Raw genomic sequence first — 17,418 nt, 5'->3', positions numbered from 1 at the left:
GCCCTTTGACATTATACTGAGATGAGTAAGGGGGTTTCACATGGTCACTGACAGAACTCATTTGGTTTTAATGATCATCTCTACTCTCTTTCTAAACCTCCTATTCTCACTTATATTTTATGACACTACAGTGTGTGAAATTTCTTGCTTGCAAACTTGTTTTGAACACCTGTTTTGTCAGCCACAAGCTAATTTTTCTGTCACTGAACTTACAGCTCATCTTACCTCTACCTCTCACATATTGAACCATGAGCTGGATGCAATTTAAGCTTAACAAAACTGTATATAAACCCTTCTTCACCCACACATTCTCATTTCCTTCCTCTTTGCTTCCTTGTAAAGAAAATCCCCCAGTACATCCTACTCTTTTTTCCCCCTCTTTCTTTCCCAGTAAATTCAGGTCATTCCCCTTCATCCTCAGCATATGCCAGGGTCATCCTCTCGGCTATTTTGTCTCTGCCAGTTTTCTCCCTCAGGTTTGTGTTACATCATACTGCGATTTCTGCCCAGTTTGCCTTTCTGGACCTTGTTATGGACACATGCCAAATACTATTGCCCAGGCTGTGTTTCTTCTTTGCTGATGTAAACTTTGATTTCTCTACTTTGTTCAGCTGACATCTCCCCTGCTATGGCTCCTCCAGTTCCCCATTTACTATAGTAATGAATTTCGTCATCTTTTAAGCTCCTCTAATTCTGCACATTCTTTTTGTCCCTTCCTGAGGTTCATTCTGATCCCTTCTTCCTTATGCCATCATTGCTAGTTATATCTTCCAGTTTCATGCCTTGATCCACACCTGCCTCTGATTTTTTTTTACACAACTGACAGTTTTAATTTGTACTTCACAAAGATCCAACGCTGTACCCATTCACGTCTTTTTAATTTCAATCTTACACGGAATAAAAAAACCTTTTTACTTCCTGCTTCATAAAGAACACTCTTCCACTAATCTTCCTCTACTTTTCCACCTTTGGCCACAATCCTTTTTGACCTTGGAGAGGACCTTACAGGTCATGGATTCACATGTGAACAATACTGTTACGAAGCAAATGAACACCTCTTCTGAGCACTTCTCAGAGGAAGTTACAAACAAAACTAATTGATTTGGTCTGGTCCTCATTTAAAGGCAATTCTTTGACATGTTCAAGGGTGATCCCTGAACTGCCCTCCAAAGGAATGACAGGAAATTGTGAAGAAATACCCAAGCTAGCAAGGTCAAGGTCGTGGTTCAAACTACCTAGTTTGAACTTAGAAAATGTAGCAAAGGGATACAAAGCAAGCCTGAAGCAGGGATAGAGTTTTCACAGAAGAGTATAAAGAAGTTGAACATCAAGAACCAGCTGCTCTCTAAGCAAAGTAGGTTCCTGCAAAAATATACTGAACTCGTGGAGTGTTCTGAACTCCTTTGTGTTCAATGACATCTGCCACGGGCTTCACATGTTACCAGATCATTTCATGTAAAGAGTTAAAACATCCCATTAATCCATTTCACAACCCAAGGAGGTGTGAGAAAATGAGTTACCTTTTCTTGGTATTGTCGTCGCGACGAGTCCAGGGACTGGATGAGGGCAGTGGCATGACCAACAAACATGGCATAACAAGTAGCCCCCACAATCATACTCAGCATCGTTATCCAGAGGTCGGACATGCTGACGGGGGCGCGGGCCCCGTAACCAATGCAGAGCATGTGGCTCATGGCTTTGAAGAGTGCATAGGAGTACTGCTTTCCCCAGGAATCGTTCTGCAAGAAAAGAGACAAGTGACTGAGCCTGCGAGCAGCTGGAAAGAAAACTACATTTGTACCTGTTTAGTGGGGTCATAGATTGCTGCCTCTGAAAGACTAGTCGGGTAATGTATCCTCTGTGTTTGAGAAGAGATATTCCTTCTAAATTAACTGCTAGATTAAGTGTCAGAGATTCTGACAGATAATACTTATCACAGTGAAATGAAATAAAATTGACTATTTTTAATACATGATTACATTCTTAAATGTGGGTGCTATCCTAATTACAAGGAGACTAAAGGTCAATTCTATTTTACAACCCACAGCAGATAGATTAGAAAAAGCTGAGTACTCAGACTTATCAAGCCCAATAAGCTGATACTTTGTTTTAATATGCATGTACATACTCCTATAGGCCTACTTCTTTCTTTCTGGAATTGTTTAAAACACACAACCATATTTACCTTACTAATTGATTCCTTTCACTTTTCAAGGACAGGAAGAAAGAATATTATTTATTGCAATGTCTGCTTGTCCTGATTTTTTTGTTGTTTTTGTAATATTGTGCTTATACTGGAATAATCTCAATGGAAAAGAAGTCTGTTTATTCTGCGTCACACCAAACCTATGTCCATAGTCACAGTCTGTGAAAGTCAGCTCGAACAACAAAGGTGATGCCTAGGTCCTGCATTTCTGATGTGCAGCTACCCCTTCCCAGTCTCTCTGGTAGATTAGAAGGACATGACTTCTTGCTCATAGGCTTTTAAAATTGCAAGGATGTTGGCAGTATCCTCCCTTCACCTTTACATAAAGACAGTCAAAGGGGCTGTTCCCAGCAAAAAGCAGACACCTTAACACACGCCAAAAAGCCCTGGGACTCCTTGTCAGATTTTTCTGTTTTCCAAGCCAAAAGAATGAAAGAACAAGGAGACAAACAGTGCTTGCAGGCACACAGCACACATGTGAGAAAACACAGTATTTACCACAAAAATAACTGAGAACAAATTTAAAAATGAAGTAAAGAAGGAGAAACTGGGATGACAGGAGAAAGATCAGTCAGTTATTTGGTATAGTGTCTAATATACAGGACCAAAAGTAACAAATTTCTTAACACAGATTTCCATATCAGCAGTAGCACTTACATATAAAGTTTATGTATGACATAGAAATATGTGTGTCTCTCTTCTACCAATACAAGCTGTACTCAAATGCTCTAATTTCTCAAAGAGCTGCAAGCTTGCTCTCTTGTCATTTGAATGCCAAGGTTACTAACTATCCTTGTGCTTCACATCTGTTAGAATGCTTTTTCTAGACCTCATATTAGCCTAAATAACTGGTAACAGAAGATAAACTGCCAATTGTTGTATTGCTGATGACATAGTTAGTACTTATTCACTAATGTAATAATTTAAAAGATAATGGTTTCTCTGTACTTAGCACTTGTTTCATGTTGTAAGTCAAATATTTTTAGATTTGTGAGCTGTTGCTTTTTCATGAGTTAAAATTTTGTGTCATAAAAACATCTAAGGAATAGGGTTTGAGTGTCTGCACTTCAAAAAGAAAAAAAAGAAAAAATATCTTAGATAGCTAGAACCCAGGTAGGTTTCAGTGACTAATAACGAAGTAAGTTTCCAATTGTTTCAGACTTTTAAAAAATACTCAAAAAATGAATGACTCGAAGAAACTTCCCCAAAAAATCTCCAGTTCAGGATTCAACTATCCAGTTCTAGCACACAAACATCCTGCTGTTGGGGTCACTGCAGATACTCTAATGCAAATTCCCTGTTTCTCAGGAAAGCAAGTTTATTTTGAAGACCTTTCTCTCCAGCTGGTATCAAACTCCTTGTGCAGAAATAACTAATGAGGAAATTTTTAGAGACCTGTGTCAAATTCTTTAGCAGTTGTACTTTACATAGATTAAATTGGGAAAACAATAAACTGCATGCTGGATGAAATATATCCAGGGTCTTTCAAGGCTACAAGTAATGTAGTGAATACTGTCAGAAGCCACAGTATTCACAAAGCTGTGAATCCAGAGTGGAGTCCATGGCCATCTCAAATGGCCATTTTTTAATACAAACAGCATCAGCTTTTACTGTGTAGCTAATGACAGATCATGTTACAGGCTGAGCAGATTTCAGGGATTTGTGAATGGATGGTCCTGAGCAGCAGGTCCCCAGACAGGTAGAAAGGCTTTAGCAAAAGGAGAATAAAAAAGAAAGGACTGACAAAGCATCTGAATTCAGCTTGGATTTGTCTGAGGATTTTGTGGCCAAAAATAGCTCACCAATGTGTTTTTGTTTCTTTTCTTTAATAATGAACAGGCTTTTTGTAAAATCAGGTGCAAAATTTGGTCTTTTTAGTTTGCATGGGTACATTTTTTAAAAATACTGGTCAGCAAATACCACTGTGAAGGTTGCAGATTTCAGTACAGTTACTTGTGTTGTTCAATGATTTATTCCATATATAAGCCACATAAAAAGAACATTGATTCTAAAGTCAAATCCTATATATCATGTATGTTACAACCAATGTAACTAAATGAAATAATAATTATTTAATTATTTTCCTATTAGCCTTGTATAACCTAAGGGTTTGGCAGGAATAACACTAACTTTGTTTCATTGTGAGGAGTTGGAATTTTCCACAAACTTGTTCCAATGTGCTGCTCTTTGCTGTTCAAAAGCAAGGTGTGACCATTTGTCTGCTGGCCTAAAGTAGTATTTTTTAGATAAGAAGTAATTTTGCACCTGCATAAAGAAATCTTTGCATAGCACATTCACAGAAAATATCCCTGAGTTAATATAAGGCCATTCTATGAAACAGAAAATCCTGGTTTTATACAGGCATCTTTTCTTTAATACAATCTTATATACTAATATTTATATAATTACAGATTAAATGTTTCTCAAATGGCCATATTCTATTTTTAAGGTATAGATTTAAAAACCCCAACAACAGCAACAAAGAACAAGCTGATAAAATCACCTATCAGTTAATAAAAAGGGCATTTAATTTCTTAGTTGACAATGGGTTGATCACTCTTTCCAGATTAGCAGTAATTAGTTTAAAAAGTTTTAAACTAAATGACATTAATTTGGAAAAACTATTAAAGACTGTAATTTCGAGAAATACCAAAGCTGTTTATCCAAGGATTGATTACATAATCTAGCTCGATGACATTAAGAAATCCTCACATTCGTGACAGGAATGGAGACTGATCATTTTCAATTGGTTCTGTAACTATATTCATAAACTTCCCAGTTATCCTGAAGAATATGTTAATTCCAGGGCACTTCTGATCCTTAAAAATCTGTGTCCAAGCCTTTTCCTTCACCAAAGGATGTTATGGTTTGTCCCGTAATTTCACATAAGACTGCTACAAATATCTTTTTGTAATATTAATATTATTTGAAATAAATCACATGGTATTTTCTAAGAGACAACAATAAAAGGCAAATTGTTTTTCTAATGGGATCAAAAAAGTGTTTCTGTTTTACTATATAATCTATACAGGTTTTCATCAGGAAATGTTGTTATCATAAGACAAATCAATTCCACTCCCATATTGTAGTCATTCCCTCAGGCACAGCTTATCTTCCCTCAGCCATATCCTTGCACTGAGATATAAATTGATTTAGAAATCTCGTACCAAGGAGACTCCTGCACAGAGAGTAATGGTTTCCTCAATTCTGCCTCAGTCCCTTTTTTGTTTCACGTCACAATTACTGCAGGTGTCCCAGAAATGGGTCTGTCAGTTTGCAAGGGCATGCTTTGCAATCATGGAGCAGAGATTGGCTTAATTATTAAATGAAATGGTTTCTACAAGGGTTTTGAACTCATCCTCATTCTCCCTTCAAAACTGATGCAGAAGTAGGGAAGTAGCTCTCCCTCTCTGAAAGAGCTTGCCTTATCACTCACACCCCTGTCTTTTAAGCTCACCATTGTCTTCAGGTTCTTTTGAAAGTCAGCAGTATCTGAAGGACGGTCTTGACAGGACACAGAAGTTAGTCTCTGTCCCAGTAAATTAAAAAGTATCAGAAAGCATTCCCAAGCTCTAGAAGTTGGTTCCCCTGGTTTCACATTTAGAAATGGTCTAACACTGGCCCCACAGCACTCTGCAAGCAGCAGCACTTGTGCTTTGGAGCTGGTCTAGGTGAGGAACCCTTCCTTCTAGACTGCTGGCAAGAACTTTTCCAGTGCTGAAACTCAAAAAATATTTATTCTATGGACACAGTAGTCTTATCCAGTGTCCATCAAAATTGGGCACTATAAATTTACTTATGGCCATGGAGGCAGCTAGACAGTCCATGAGTAAACCCTCTGGTTTTAGCATTGCCATGGGAAGCCATTGCACAAAATGAATGTAAAGTTAGGGTTTAGGAGGTTGAAGAAAGCATGAAGTATCCTTGCCTGCATAGAGGCAGAGGCTGTAACACAGGAGGGGCCCAAGGAAACATCTGCCTAAATTCTAGGGGACATGAGCTATGCTGGACAAATTTACTGTAAAAATTAGTCTTTTCCATCAGAAATTCAATTAAACTGTATTTATAAACTGTATTTTATAGCCATATATGGCCATATAAGTTAACTGTATACTTATTTGCAAGTCATTATTTTCAACTGTTTCTAGAAGACTTCTTAAACTGAAGAGTTACTTATAATTCAACTAATCAAAAAGGCATGCTAAGAAAAGACTACAGATGCATGTTGGCAAAATTTTTTACCAGGTATGGCTGACATAGCTAGAATAAAGGCCATGTGATTCTTTCCCTGTGTCAACTACTTACGTGCAAGTAACATGACAATAGAACTGGGCCTCTGCATTGAATTTCCCATTTCCTCAGTAATACATATATATACCTATATATATACATATCTATATATATATATACACATATATATATACACACACACACACACACACACACACACACACACACACATACATATTTATAGTTTATATGCTTTTCCATCAGGAAGCTGCATAATTTTCTTCCTCTGGTACCATTCAGTACCTTAGAATTACACATTATTTAAAACCTCAAATAAGAAATTGGAGTAAAACTCCAATGAACAAAAAATTCATTGTCAACTCAAAAAACTTCTTTAAACTTTTAAAGAAGTTTTTTGAGTTGACAATGAATTACCAAGCAGGCCAATGTGAAAGATGTCCATTATTTACTGTTTCAAAACTCATGCAATGGTAAATGCACTACCATGTAAAACCTCTAGTTCTTATCACAGCACAGCTATTACTACTATGAATATCTTGTTTTCTAAAACTAGTAAACAAAGGCAAGGTGGGATCAGACTTGGAAGACTAAAAATCTCAGTGCTCTAAAATTCTTATGAAGTGCAAGGAAGAAGAGCCTATTTTAGGAAGTGTGCAAGTATGTATGATTTAAAACAGAAAAACCCTGAATCGGTAAGCTCAGTGAAATAGGCAGATGTCTTCAGAAACTTCTGAACACTTCTCTCAGCTGATACGTGCACAGATAGCAGATGGTGTAAGTGACTCAGCACATACTTTCAAGAGCAGTACTAGCAGGAAAAAAATTAGAAATTGTTTGGCATTGCATTCCACTGGAAAAGAAGTTTGGAGGAGCAACGACTAAATATTATATATTTACTCTGTTCAGAGTAGTTACATGACTTTGCTGTCATTACAGCTTGTTCCTTTTTTAATGCTATGTCTTTGGCACTAGCCATCAAACAAAAACAATGTAGCATGGCAGGTCTTTCTTTTTATTTTGACTATTTTTCCTGATGCAGAAAATCCAAACATTTATCTGCTAATACACTCTCCCATTAAAAGCAAATAGCCAGAGGGTCTACTTGTGACCACCTTTCTGAGGTAAGGATGAATAATTTTCTTTGCAGAATAAGTGTGAAAATTCATTAACAGCAGAAGAAAGGCAGATATTCCGTTCATGCACACAGCCTGGTCTTTCACATATATTTGAGGTATTGTGTTCAAACAAATAGGTCCCTTGCATTCAAGGGGAAGACAAGATATGCTCACAATTTTATAGGGGAGGATTCCCTACACACTGCTCGGTGTTGTTCTTCATTCTTTGTATCTGTGCATAGTTAAGAGATATAGTAGTGAGTTTTTACAGCTGCAAATATAAATTTGCAAAATAATAAATTAAATCTTATGTGAAAAATACTTCTTCTGTTCTTTTGCCTGTGAATCATCTCACTGTGACTCATCCTTATCTGGCCATTGTGCTCCCTTAACTGAACCCAGATGACTGAAGAAATAACATTCCATTGCTAAGGATTATTTTAATAACAATTTTAAGGGAATTTCAGCTTATAAAGATGTTAGAAAGATTTATAAAGTTTAAAGTGAAAAATATGAAAAGTACAAGCTCTATTTTTCCAACAAGAAAATTTAACAGTGCTAGAAAACATTACCTTATTATGGAATTTGACTGTCTGCACAAAATACTTTTCAGAAAACTGTGGGTTTGGCTCAAGCCAATTAATATCCTCCAGAATAGCTCCTGAACCAGCCTGAGAGTTAGCAGAGGTTGACCTGAGGCCTCTTTGCTTTGGTAACTAGGAAATCCAGTTGCATGGAAGCAGATTGTGGAAGCAACTGATTTCCAGGATAAAAAACAGACCTGGGCCTATTTAATCTATAGTATCAGTACAACCCCCTTTTCAATCAGATAGTGACAAACTAAGGGATCAACACTGGTGAAAGAATTCTTCCAAATGGTACCTGTTACTTCATCTCTTTCCCACATTCTGGAAAGAAAATCAGAGTGCAGGGAAGCAGACAGGCATTTTTAAAGGATTTGTGTTTCAGTTCCTTAAAGAACTCTCACAGGATATTAACTGCTTCTATAAAGAGGGGTGTAAGGGTTGCCAACCAGAAATGATTTCTTTTTTATATGTCTGTTTTCAAACTGATCAGAAATCATCATCTTTAGCAAAAATTACTGCTTCTGGAGAGCATTCCTTCTCTCCCAGTTTGAAATCAACTTCACTATTATATAACCTATTTTAAAAAATTCTTTTTACAAAAGTTTAGCACTGAAACAGATTAGTTAGTAACCATTAGTTATCATTTTTTGGTGCTACATCTTTGGCACTGGCCATCAAACAAAGACAATGTAGCATGGCAGATCTTTCCTTTTATTTTGATTATTTTTCCTGATGCAGAAAATACTGAACATATAATATCTGCTAATACACTTCTCCAGTGAAGAAAGTTCCTTACTGAAATTTTTCAAATAAATTAAAAATCTGATCAAGGCAGTTGGCTTTTGTTTTCCTTTGTCATAATACACTCAGATTTTGATTATGTTCCAACCATTCTGATTTTTTATCCTGAAAAAACTTAAGTGCCATGTTTACAAGGGACTGACTGGAACAGATATACACTGCCTACAAATGGGAAAATATGTTCTAATCACAATAAGCATTGTGTGGTCACAGTATGTGATTACAGGTCTGTCTACAGGTTTCTTCTGGGCAAACAATGGATCTTAAAAATCAGTTTCTTACAGAAAAAGAAGAAAAACCCAATACAATGGCATATCTAATAAGAGAATACATAAATCCTGCAAGGAAACATTTTTGATGAGCAACTTTGTTCATGAAATGGCTCTGTTCAGGAGAGGTAAGAATTCAGTGTGCATTAAAGACAACGTATCTCTTTGTTCTGCTCCTTTCATTTGGGGAGAAGAGCTGGATATAATGTAAAACAGTTTTCTTAACAAGCCTCAAGTATTGAATCAAACCATTTATGAAATGCTTTTGCAATGCAATCACCAAGAAAAGCATTGCATTTCTAACAGCAGCCATCTAGATAGTCAAGAATAGGCAGATGATAATGTGGGCTTAATATAGAGCAGCTCTGGGAAGCAGTAGAAGGAGTGAAGTGACATAAACCTGACTCGTGACTCCACAGTGTACTGCTTCACTGAAAACTGCTAGGAAGAATCCACACCATCATAGACAATACTTGCAACCAATTTAGGAAAGGGAGCTTGGTAGAAGGAACTCGAGCTCTCTATGTGAACAACTCAGACTAGACAGCAAATTACGTGAAGCATCCAATCCCAAATAAGATGACAAATGGAAATTATATGGTTTTGGAAGGAGACACAGCTTTCTGTGTGTTGTCACCATTCTCTTTGAATCAAAGGGGTTTTAAAGATACATTTAAAAAGACAGGAAACAAAAAACCTCACAAGTAGCAGAAAAAGCTATCATTAGGAAATATCTAGGCAAACTTGATACATAATTTGGAAAGTACATAGACTGATATGCACAGAATAATAGTATCCCAATGGCTTCTCACTACAACTAGTTGAAAATTTTCAAACATTTTCAAAAACACACCTTCCTCCTTGTTTTATGTATAGGCATACTCCAGTTAAATTAATTTCCCTTGTAAATATTTTTAACAATGTGTCCTCAGAGGGGGAAAAAAAAAGTGGATTACAGTAGATTAAAATGGTCTAAACTGATCTACTCACAAAGAGTCTGAATATGCTTTAATCTGCTTAAAAATGAATCAAGGTGAACCAATGCTACATTGACAAAGAGAATCAGCATAAGGGTGGGATTGGGATTTGTGAGTTACTGAATCCAGTGATTTAAAAACCAGATTTGGTTGTCTAGTAAAGTGGTCCTTGGTACCATATAGGCTAATTTGTTCTGCTTAGTCTAAGGATATAATTTTTACTATGTTTTATTTAAGTAATTATTTTTTTAAGGCAGAGGATCTGTGTTGATTTTAAGTTTTTTTGGTTTTTTTTTTCACTTAGCTGGTACTTTTCTTGTCAGTTTGTCGATAAATTTCCTAACCTGATGCCTTTGAGACTCTAGGTTGCATCTAGTTAGTTTACAGTTCTTCAGAAAATTATCTTACTAAATATCTGAGCACTCAAGAGGCTGATCTACATTTTGGTAAAGCATAATTCTTCATCAAATACTACATCCTACAAAAAGCTGTGCATTATTTTATTAGCCAGTGACAGCAGGAAGCAAAACAGTTCTGCAGCTGAAAACCTATTTTGGCTCTAAGAAAAGAACAAACCTCAGTGTCAAAGCAAGTAGGCTGAATCTAGGTCAGAGGCTTTTTTTTCTGAGAATACATCAGAGTTTCCTGATGACCTTTTCTTAAACTCAGATGCCTCAAAACTGTAGGTGCTTACTAGAGTCTGCAAGACTTTCAAGGTAATATAATATAAATAAAAATTATTTAGCAGCCTAAATGCCACCCACAAAATTATGTCTAGGCACTATAAAAAAAAAGACCGACTTAGTGACTCACAAAAATTTAATTTCCCTCCTCTACCAGAGGGAGGTTAATGTAAATCATAGAAGAATATTGTGACCTTGGGGGTATGAACTTTGGACTCTGAGGGGAAGGAAGGGGAACATCCTCCTCTTTTATTGTCCTTGAGAGAGTTAACATAGCACCTGAGTGGTCCTGTAGCATTCACCCCAGAGGCGTGGAGCACGCCTGTCCCAGTTACAGCTACAAAGACAGTGGTCAGTCCATGCCCCCTTGGTCACTCTGGGCTTCCCCAGGTACAGTCACCCCAGCGTGGGGTGCGGTGTCAGGACAGCCATCAAGGTCAGCTTGACACTGACAGTATGTGACAGTGTGTCAGAGTCATGATCCTGTGACACCATCCCTGTGCTTCTGGACAAATATGAACATTTTTGCATGGTCATGCAAAAAACGACTGGGCAGACTACTAGAAGAAAGATATAGTGATAGTTGCTGAACTCCTGGATACCAGCTCAGAACCTCAGCGGCAAATTTCTGAAAACTGGAAGTAACATCACCCCATACTTGCTGTGGTTTGATCATTCCTGGGCATCTTCCCTTGCCAGCCTTGGAAAGAGAACAGGGAAACTGCAACGAGACACTCTGCTGGTCCCACCTGAATGAACTCCCAACAGCTCAACCCTTAACTGGGACACATTTAGTTTGTCTTTATATTACTCTTGTTTCCCTGTCCAACTTTCTACCTGTTTAAGCAGCTCCAGAGGAGGCCTACAAAGGTGATCAAAGGGATGAAGTCTGAGAGCGCTGGAATTGTTCAGCCTGGAGCACCTCTGGGAAGACCTCTTAGCAGGCTACCAGTACTAAAAGGGGGCATATGGAAAAGAGGGGAGCAACTTTTTACAAAGGTGTGTAGTGACAAGACAAGGAGAAATGGATTTAAACTGAAAGACAGTGGTTTTAGATAAGATATTAGATATATATATATAAATATATATAAATAAAAATAAATAAATAAATAAATAAATATATATATATATATATATATATATATATATATATATATATAAAGAAATTCTTTACTGTGAGGATGGTGAGACACTGGAAAAGGTTGCCCAGAGAAATTGTGGCTGTCCCTCTACCCCTTGAAGAGATCAAAGCCAGGTTGAATGGAGCTTTAAGCAATCTGGTTCAGTGGAAGGTTTAAAAGTTTTCTTTAGCCAATTTGCCCTCTCACAGTTCCATAGCAAGTATTTATGAAACAACTGTTTCATGCACAGAACAATGGTAATGCCATTTAACTATTTAAAAATGCTTGGAAAGCCCATGGGAAACTTTCATAGCCTCAACATATGAGGTAAGAAAGTCTCTTGCTACAATTAAGAGTTAAACCACATGCATGGATTATAGGAAGACCTGCAAAATAATCCTGCCGAGCCACTAAAACACCCAGTGAGTAGTTCATGGGAACCCAGGTTCTTTAGTGCAGATACTGAGGATAAAATGCTCTGACAGAAACAGGTAAGGCTGAGGCAGACAGCCCAGGCCAGAGGACAAACCCTGGGGAGAGGCCAGACATGGGATGTCTAGCTCTGATGCTTGAGGGAGGGAGGCACAGCAGGAACACCACAATCCTCAGTGATGGACAATGAACAGGAAAAGTGCATTGCACCTTTTTATTGTTTACACATGGATGTTTGCAATGACCAGTGGCCCTACTGGTCCTGAGATTTGCTTGTGAGACCCAGCACTAAGAGAGAAAGGCATCCCAAAATTTCACTTCAGCTGAATCCAGGTACTTCACTTTGATAGCTAAGTGAGTTGGCAGGTCTCCCTAGGCTCCCTACACAGTCAGTAAAAATCTGACTTCTGCAGATGGTGATTCAGAGTAGAATGTTAATGCAGGTGTTCTTTATCACCTCCAGGGGAGAATTTCTCTTTCCATAAGCTGCTCAGGATCCTATTCAGCCAAAGCTGCATCCATTATCTTCCTGAGCTTCCCTACTGGGCATAGCTCTGTTTTCATGGATAGACTTGACACCCCATTTCTTCCTAGCTCCAATCCAGTGGAGAAAATAAAATTCTCTAGAACAGTCTCTTCTCTCAAGCTCTGGTTTTGTTTTATGATCCGTGTTTTTTCTCTTGCAATTGAACTTTGCAGTCAGATCAGGACATGAGTTTGCCCTTGCAAGTCTGACAAAAGGCAGAGGTGCTCTGTAAGAGATGCTGCAGATTTGACTCGGTGAATTCTGTTCCAGCACACTGGATTTAATGTAAGCATACTACAGTGAGATAGAATCATAAACTACAGATAGGAGCAGGTGAAAGACAAAAAAAGATTCCAAATGAGAACAGAGGAATGCTTGGAATGCAAAGATCATAATTATTTACTTATATGGATAAAGTTATACAGCAGAGAGCATGCAGTGAGAGAAAGAGTTCTTGGATTCAGGGCACATCTTCGTAAATCCATTTATTGAAAGTTTAACATTTACCTTGCTTGTAAAAGGTTGGGAATGATGTTAAACTGGAAACATCTAAAAGGACTCAGATTGTAAGGAAAATAGCATCTATTTACCGAAAAATTGCATTATCTAACATGCAAATGGTTGGAAACCTTTCTTAGATACAACCTTCATGTTAACTGGGAACCTGCTACATTTCAAGATTGATTTTAAAAATCTGATAATCTACAGCATATCTATTTAATGTTTAGTAGAATCGAAATAATAGTCTTTTTTTAGGTTTTTTAAAATCAATTTGTCAAAACAAAGTAATAGAACCACTCACTTCAGAAAGGCTCAGTTAAGCTTGTCTTGAAATCAGTAGCACAGCAATGTTTGATTTTTCAAATAAATCTAGCAAACCATGGCACTCTGCACATGTATGGCACTTATTCTGAACAGTGATAAACAAAAATAATTTGTTTTTATAGCAACCATGGTTTGCACCCTCCAAGCACATAGGGCAGACAAATTCAAGCTGAGTTAAGATAAAAACAGCTTGTAACTTCCTTGTAAACATTACAAAGTGAAGCTTCTGTTTAACTTAAATTAGGTTTCATATGGTCTTGAATCTAATCTCTGAATCTAATTTCAGATCACATAGCTATTTCATCCTTCTGAAATTTACATCAAAAATCCAAAAATTTGTGTTAAAAAATAAAATATACTAAAGTATTTTTCAAATCCAACCTTTACAGTAAAAACTGTGAAAAGGAACAAGGTCACTCAGTGGAAGGAAGGTCATCAGAGGATATACAGCAAGACAGCTTTCATTCTTCAAAACAGCAAAATAACATGCTTTTTTTTACTATCTTTAAAATTCAGAGTCATTATTGATTAGAAACACACATTATATTGCATTTGGGTGTGTTTTTAATTGATACCATATTTAGTTTCTAATGCAGATTTTGCCCTCAATGTTACCTCTGTAAGTGAATATGGCATTTAAACGGCATTTTTTCATCTTTAACCTTATTAATGAGAAAAGCTTTTAGAGTATGTTTCAGATAGTCTCTGAACAGATGTCTATGTATTTACTGTGTGGGTAAGCAGTGAGCACTTTCTTTTACCAAATCTGAAAGATTTTAAAAGCAAAAGAGTAAAGACAACAAGCTTTTTTAAAGCCTGGAAACCCTTCATCTTTTATTTATCTGCACACATGCCAACTTTATGTTTCCTCAAATCATGTTGCAATGGTTGAGTGCACTGTCTCATGCTTAGGAAAAACCCAACTTCTACCTCAGATGTTCTATTTCTATTTAAACTGTCGCATTCCTTCTTTCTGCTCCCCATATCACTCTAATGTGTGTGGGAGGGTTTCCTTCACGAAAATTCAACAAGAGTGGCTTAGGTTTCCTATATTTTATTGATCTGCAAAACATGTTTACTTAGGAGCAATACACCATTAAATCTAAAGGCACTTCCTCTCACCATTTTTATGTGTCCACAAACAGCTTCTTTGTCAAGATACAGAATGCAAAAACGTAAGGGAACCTCATCCTTGCTTATTCATGCAACTCAGAAAGTCATTCATTCATCTCAAGTTTTATATGCACAGAAGTGTACGTAGCAGCAGGATGGTCCTGCTGCAAGAGTAAAGCCATGATAATTAGTGTTAGAGAGTAACAAGAAGGTAAAAGCACATTTAAATATTCTGTATTGCATCTGTGTTTCATATAGAGAGATGGTGGTACAGGACAGGCAGCAGTTAGGTGAAAGGCATGGCCTGTGAGGGCTCATATGGAGACGTCTGCACAGGTCCAACAAATTCCAGGGTCAAATCTGTCCTTGCTTACTGGAAATGCAGCATGCCTACCTATTGCTCTTGAATGTACATTCCCAGGGCGAGCTCTTTCATTTTCTTATCACACAAATCTTAGTTTTATTTTACTCCCAGTGAAGGCTTTTATCAAGGATGATAAACTTAATTTCTGAACACCTGGAAAAAGCTATTAAAATAGACAGGAAACTCCCTCAAATATTCTTCTGTCAACACAGTTCTAGCAACATTTAGCTGAGTTTAGGTTTGCCATAATTTTTCTAGTTGTATCTAAGAGAAAAAAATTTAAGTCTTTTACTATTAGAGATAAGGAGAGGGGTCTACATATTACTGCAAAGAGTGACAAATGAGTGGTACACTGCCTTTATTCCTGAGCAGAACCCAATCACTCTCTGTAAAACTGAACTAGCAGTCTGAGTGCACTCCACTTGAAAACATCACTACTAAGTAGACAGCTGTTCAACACCAGTCATGTTAATGCTCTCCCTATCTCTACCACTGTAGATAATCCTGTTTTGACTACATGTACTATTGTCAAAGTGCTATCCTCAACTGCAAGCTAACTTTATCTTCTTCCGAATATAAAAGATGGAGCACAGTGACTAAAATGATGAATGTGATGGATTAGAAATGGGAACATGAGTCATTCGTGAAGAATATGGGCATTGTTTTCTTATCTCATTCAAATGCCAACTGCTAGCTTTCAAAGTGATTGTTTCAAAGCAACTCTCTCATCTTAGCAGTACCCCAGAATACAGGAAATATTGTCTTATTAACAAGGCCTCTTAGTGCATATCTCTCTCTGTTCCAATCCACTTCACAGGAGACTGTCATGAACATTTTGTAATAAACACCAGTGATTCAAAACAAAAAGAAAAAAATAGGTTAATGTCAATAATGTTTTTTTGAAATTTGAGGGGAAATAGTTTTACTTTTGCAGCTAAATTAGTTAGATTAGTACATTATTCATGTGAGATTATTTTGAGAAATACTAATATTTTTTTAATGATAACACTGCTTTTCCCTTAACATGAGGAAAAGAAACCCAGTGCAAATTATTAAACATGGCACATGGCCAGAGAAAGTTTCACCACAGGGCTTGGTACTTTTCCTTGTTGTCAGTAATATCCACTAAAGCATAAATGAACAAATATAAAAATCCAGATAGCAGAAAGAAAGCAAAATATATATAAAGGGCATTCAGTAGTTTAAGGTATTGATACTAAAAGTATTCATTGCTTGCTTTTACAATTAATATGCAAACATCAATACACACATCTAGAAGATATTAAAAATTTACTAATTAACAACAACTTTAATAAATAAACATAATAAATAAGATGCTGTATATTTCAGAAAATATAAAGATTTTCCTATACAAAATCTTGTCCATCATTTCTATTAGATTCAATTTTCTGAAAGTTTTAGGTGTCTATTTGAATTAGTTCAGGTTGAATATGCTCAAGTGAGTATATTGTGCAGAAAGCAGGAAGAGCAGGAAACAGAGGGATGAGAGAAATCTTAAAGAAAATTATCCTCTATTTTTAAAAGAGACAAGATACATGCAGCCTCACTCAAATAAACTGTGTACATCCCTGGTTTATATGTATAAACAGTATGGGCAAAACCATTTCAGACATGAAGGAAAATTAGTAGGCTAAAACAAAAGAAAGAAAATATAATGTCATATATTTCCTGCTTTTCCTCATGTTTTGGTAACCAGAAGTGAATGTAAATTTAGACTTCCAGTTTTACAGGGAAGCTTTTAGCTTCATTTAAATTCAAATTAAAGTGAAAATATGAAATATTAAATTTTCCTTGGAGAGAGAAGTTCATAAATAACCAGATTTTAAAAAGAAATATTATAAACCCCTCTTTTCTTCATTTGAGATTTTGTGAATCCAGATAACAGATCCTACAGACTACTGACACAGGTCTGGTAGACACAGACCTATATCTCAAGTTTCTCATGTATCAGAGTGACTTGGTTTACAATTATGTGAGCCAGAACAAAGTGTCTTGCTTTGATTTTTTTCCAGTGTGAAATGTAAGCATTCTAAATGTGAAATTTCAGATGGCCATTTTTTCATGTCTAATTGCATCCCAGTAGAGACTTCTCTCCAGATGCATTTTAAATATTAGAATGAGTCAGAT

The 17,418-nt window shown here is 36.7% G+C and overlaps 1 protein-coding gene across 1 annotated transcript in view; it reads right to left on the bottom strand.

Moving 5' to 3' along the window:
- HCN1 (hyperpolarization activated cyclic nucleotide gated potassium channel 1) overlaps positions 1-17,418 on the bottom strand; it is a 194,314-nt gene that overhangs the window by 67,076 nt on the left and 109,820 nt on the right. Inside the window, exon 4 of the mRNA XM_059873869.1 lies at positions 1,521-1,739. Coding sequence (XP_059729852.1) covers positions 1,521-1,739 — 219 coding nt within the window. The remainder of the gene's footprint in view (positions 1-1,520; positions 1,740-17,418) is intronic.

Source organism: Haemorhous mexicanus, chromosome Z, assembly GCF_027477595.1.
Source record: "Haemorhous mexicanus isolate bHaeMex1 chromosome Z, bHaeMex1.pri, whole genome shotgun sequence".
In the NCBI taxonomy this organism is placed as follows: domain Eukaryota; kingdom Metazoa; phylum Chordata; class Aves; order Passeriformes; family Fringillidae; genus Haemorhous; species Haemorhous mexicanus.
This window is presented reverse-complemented; position numbering and strand designations above follow the sequence as displayed.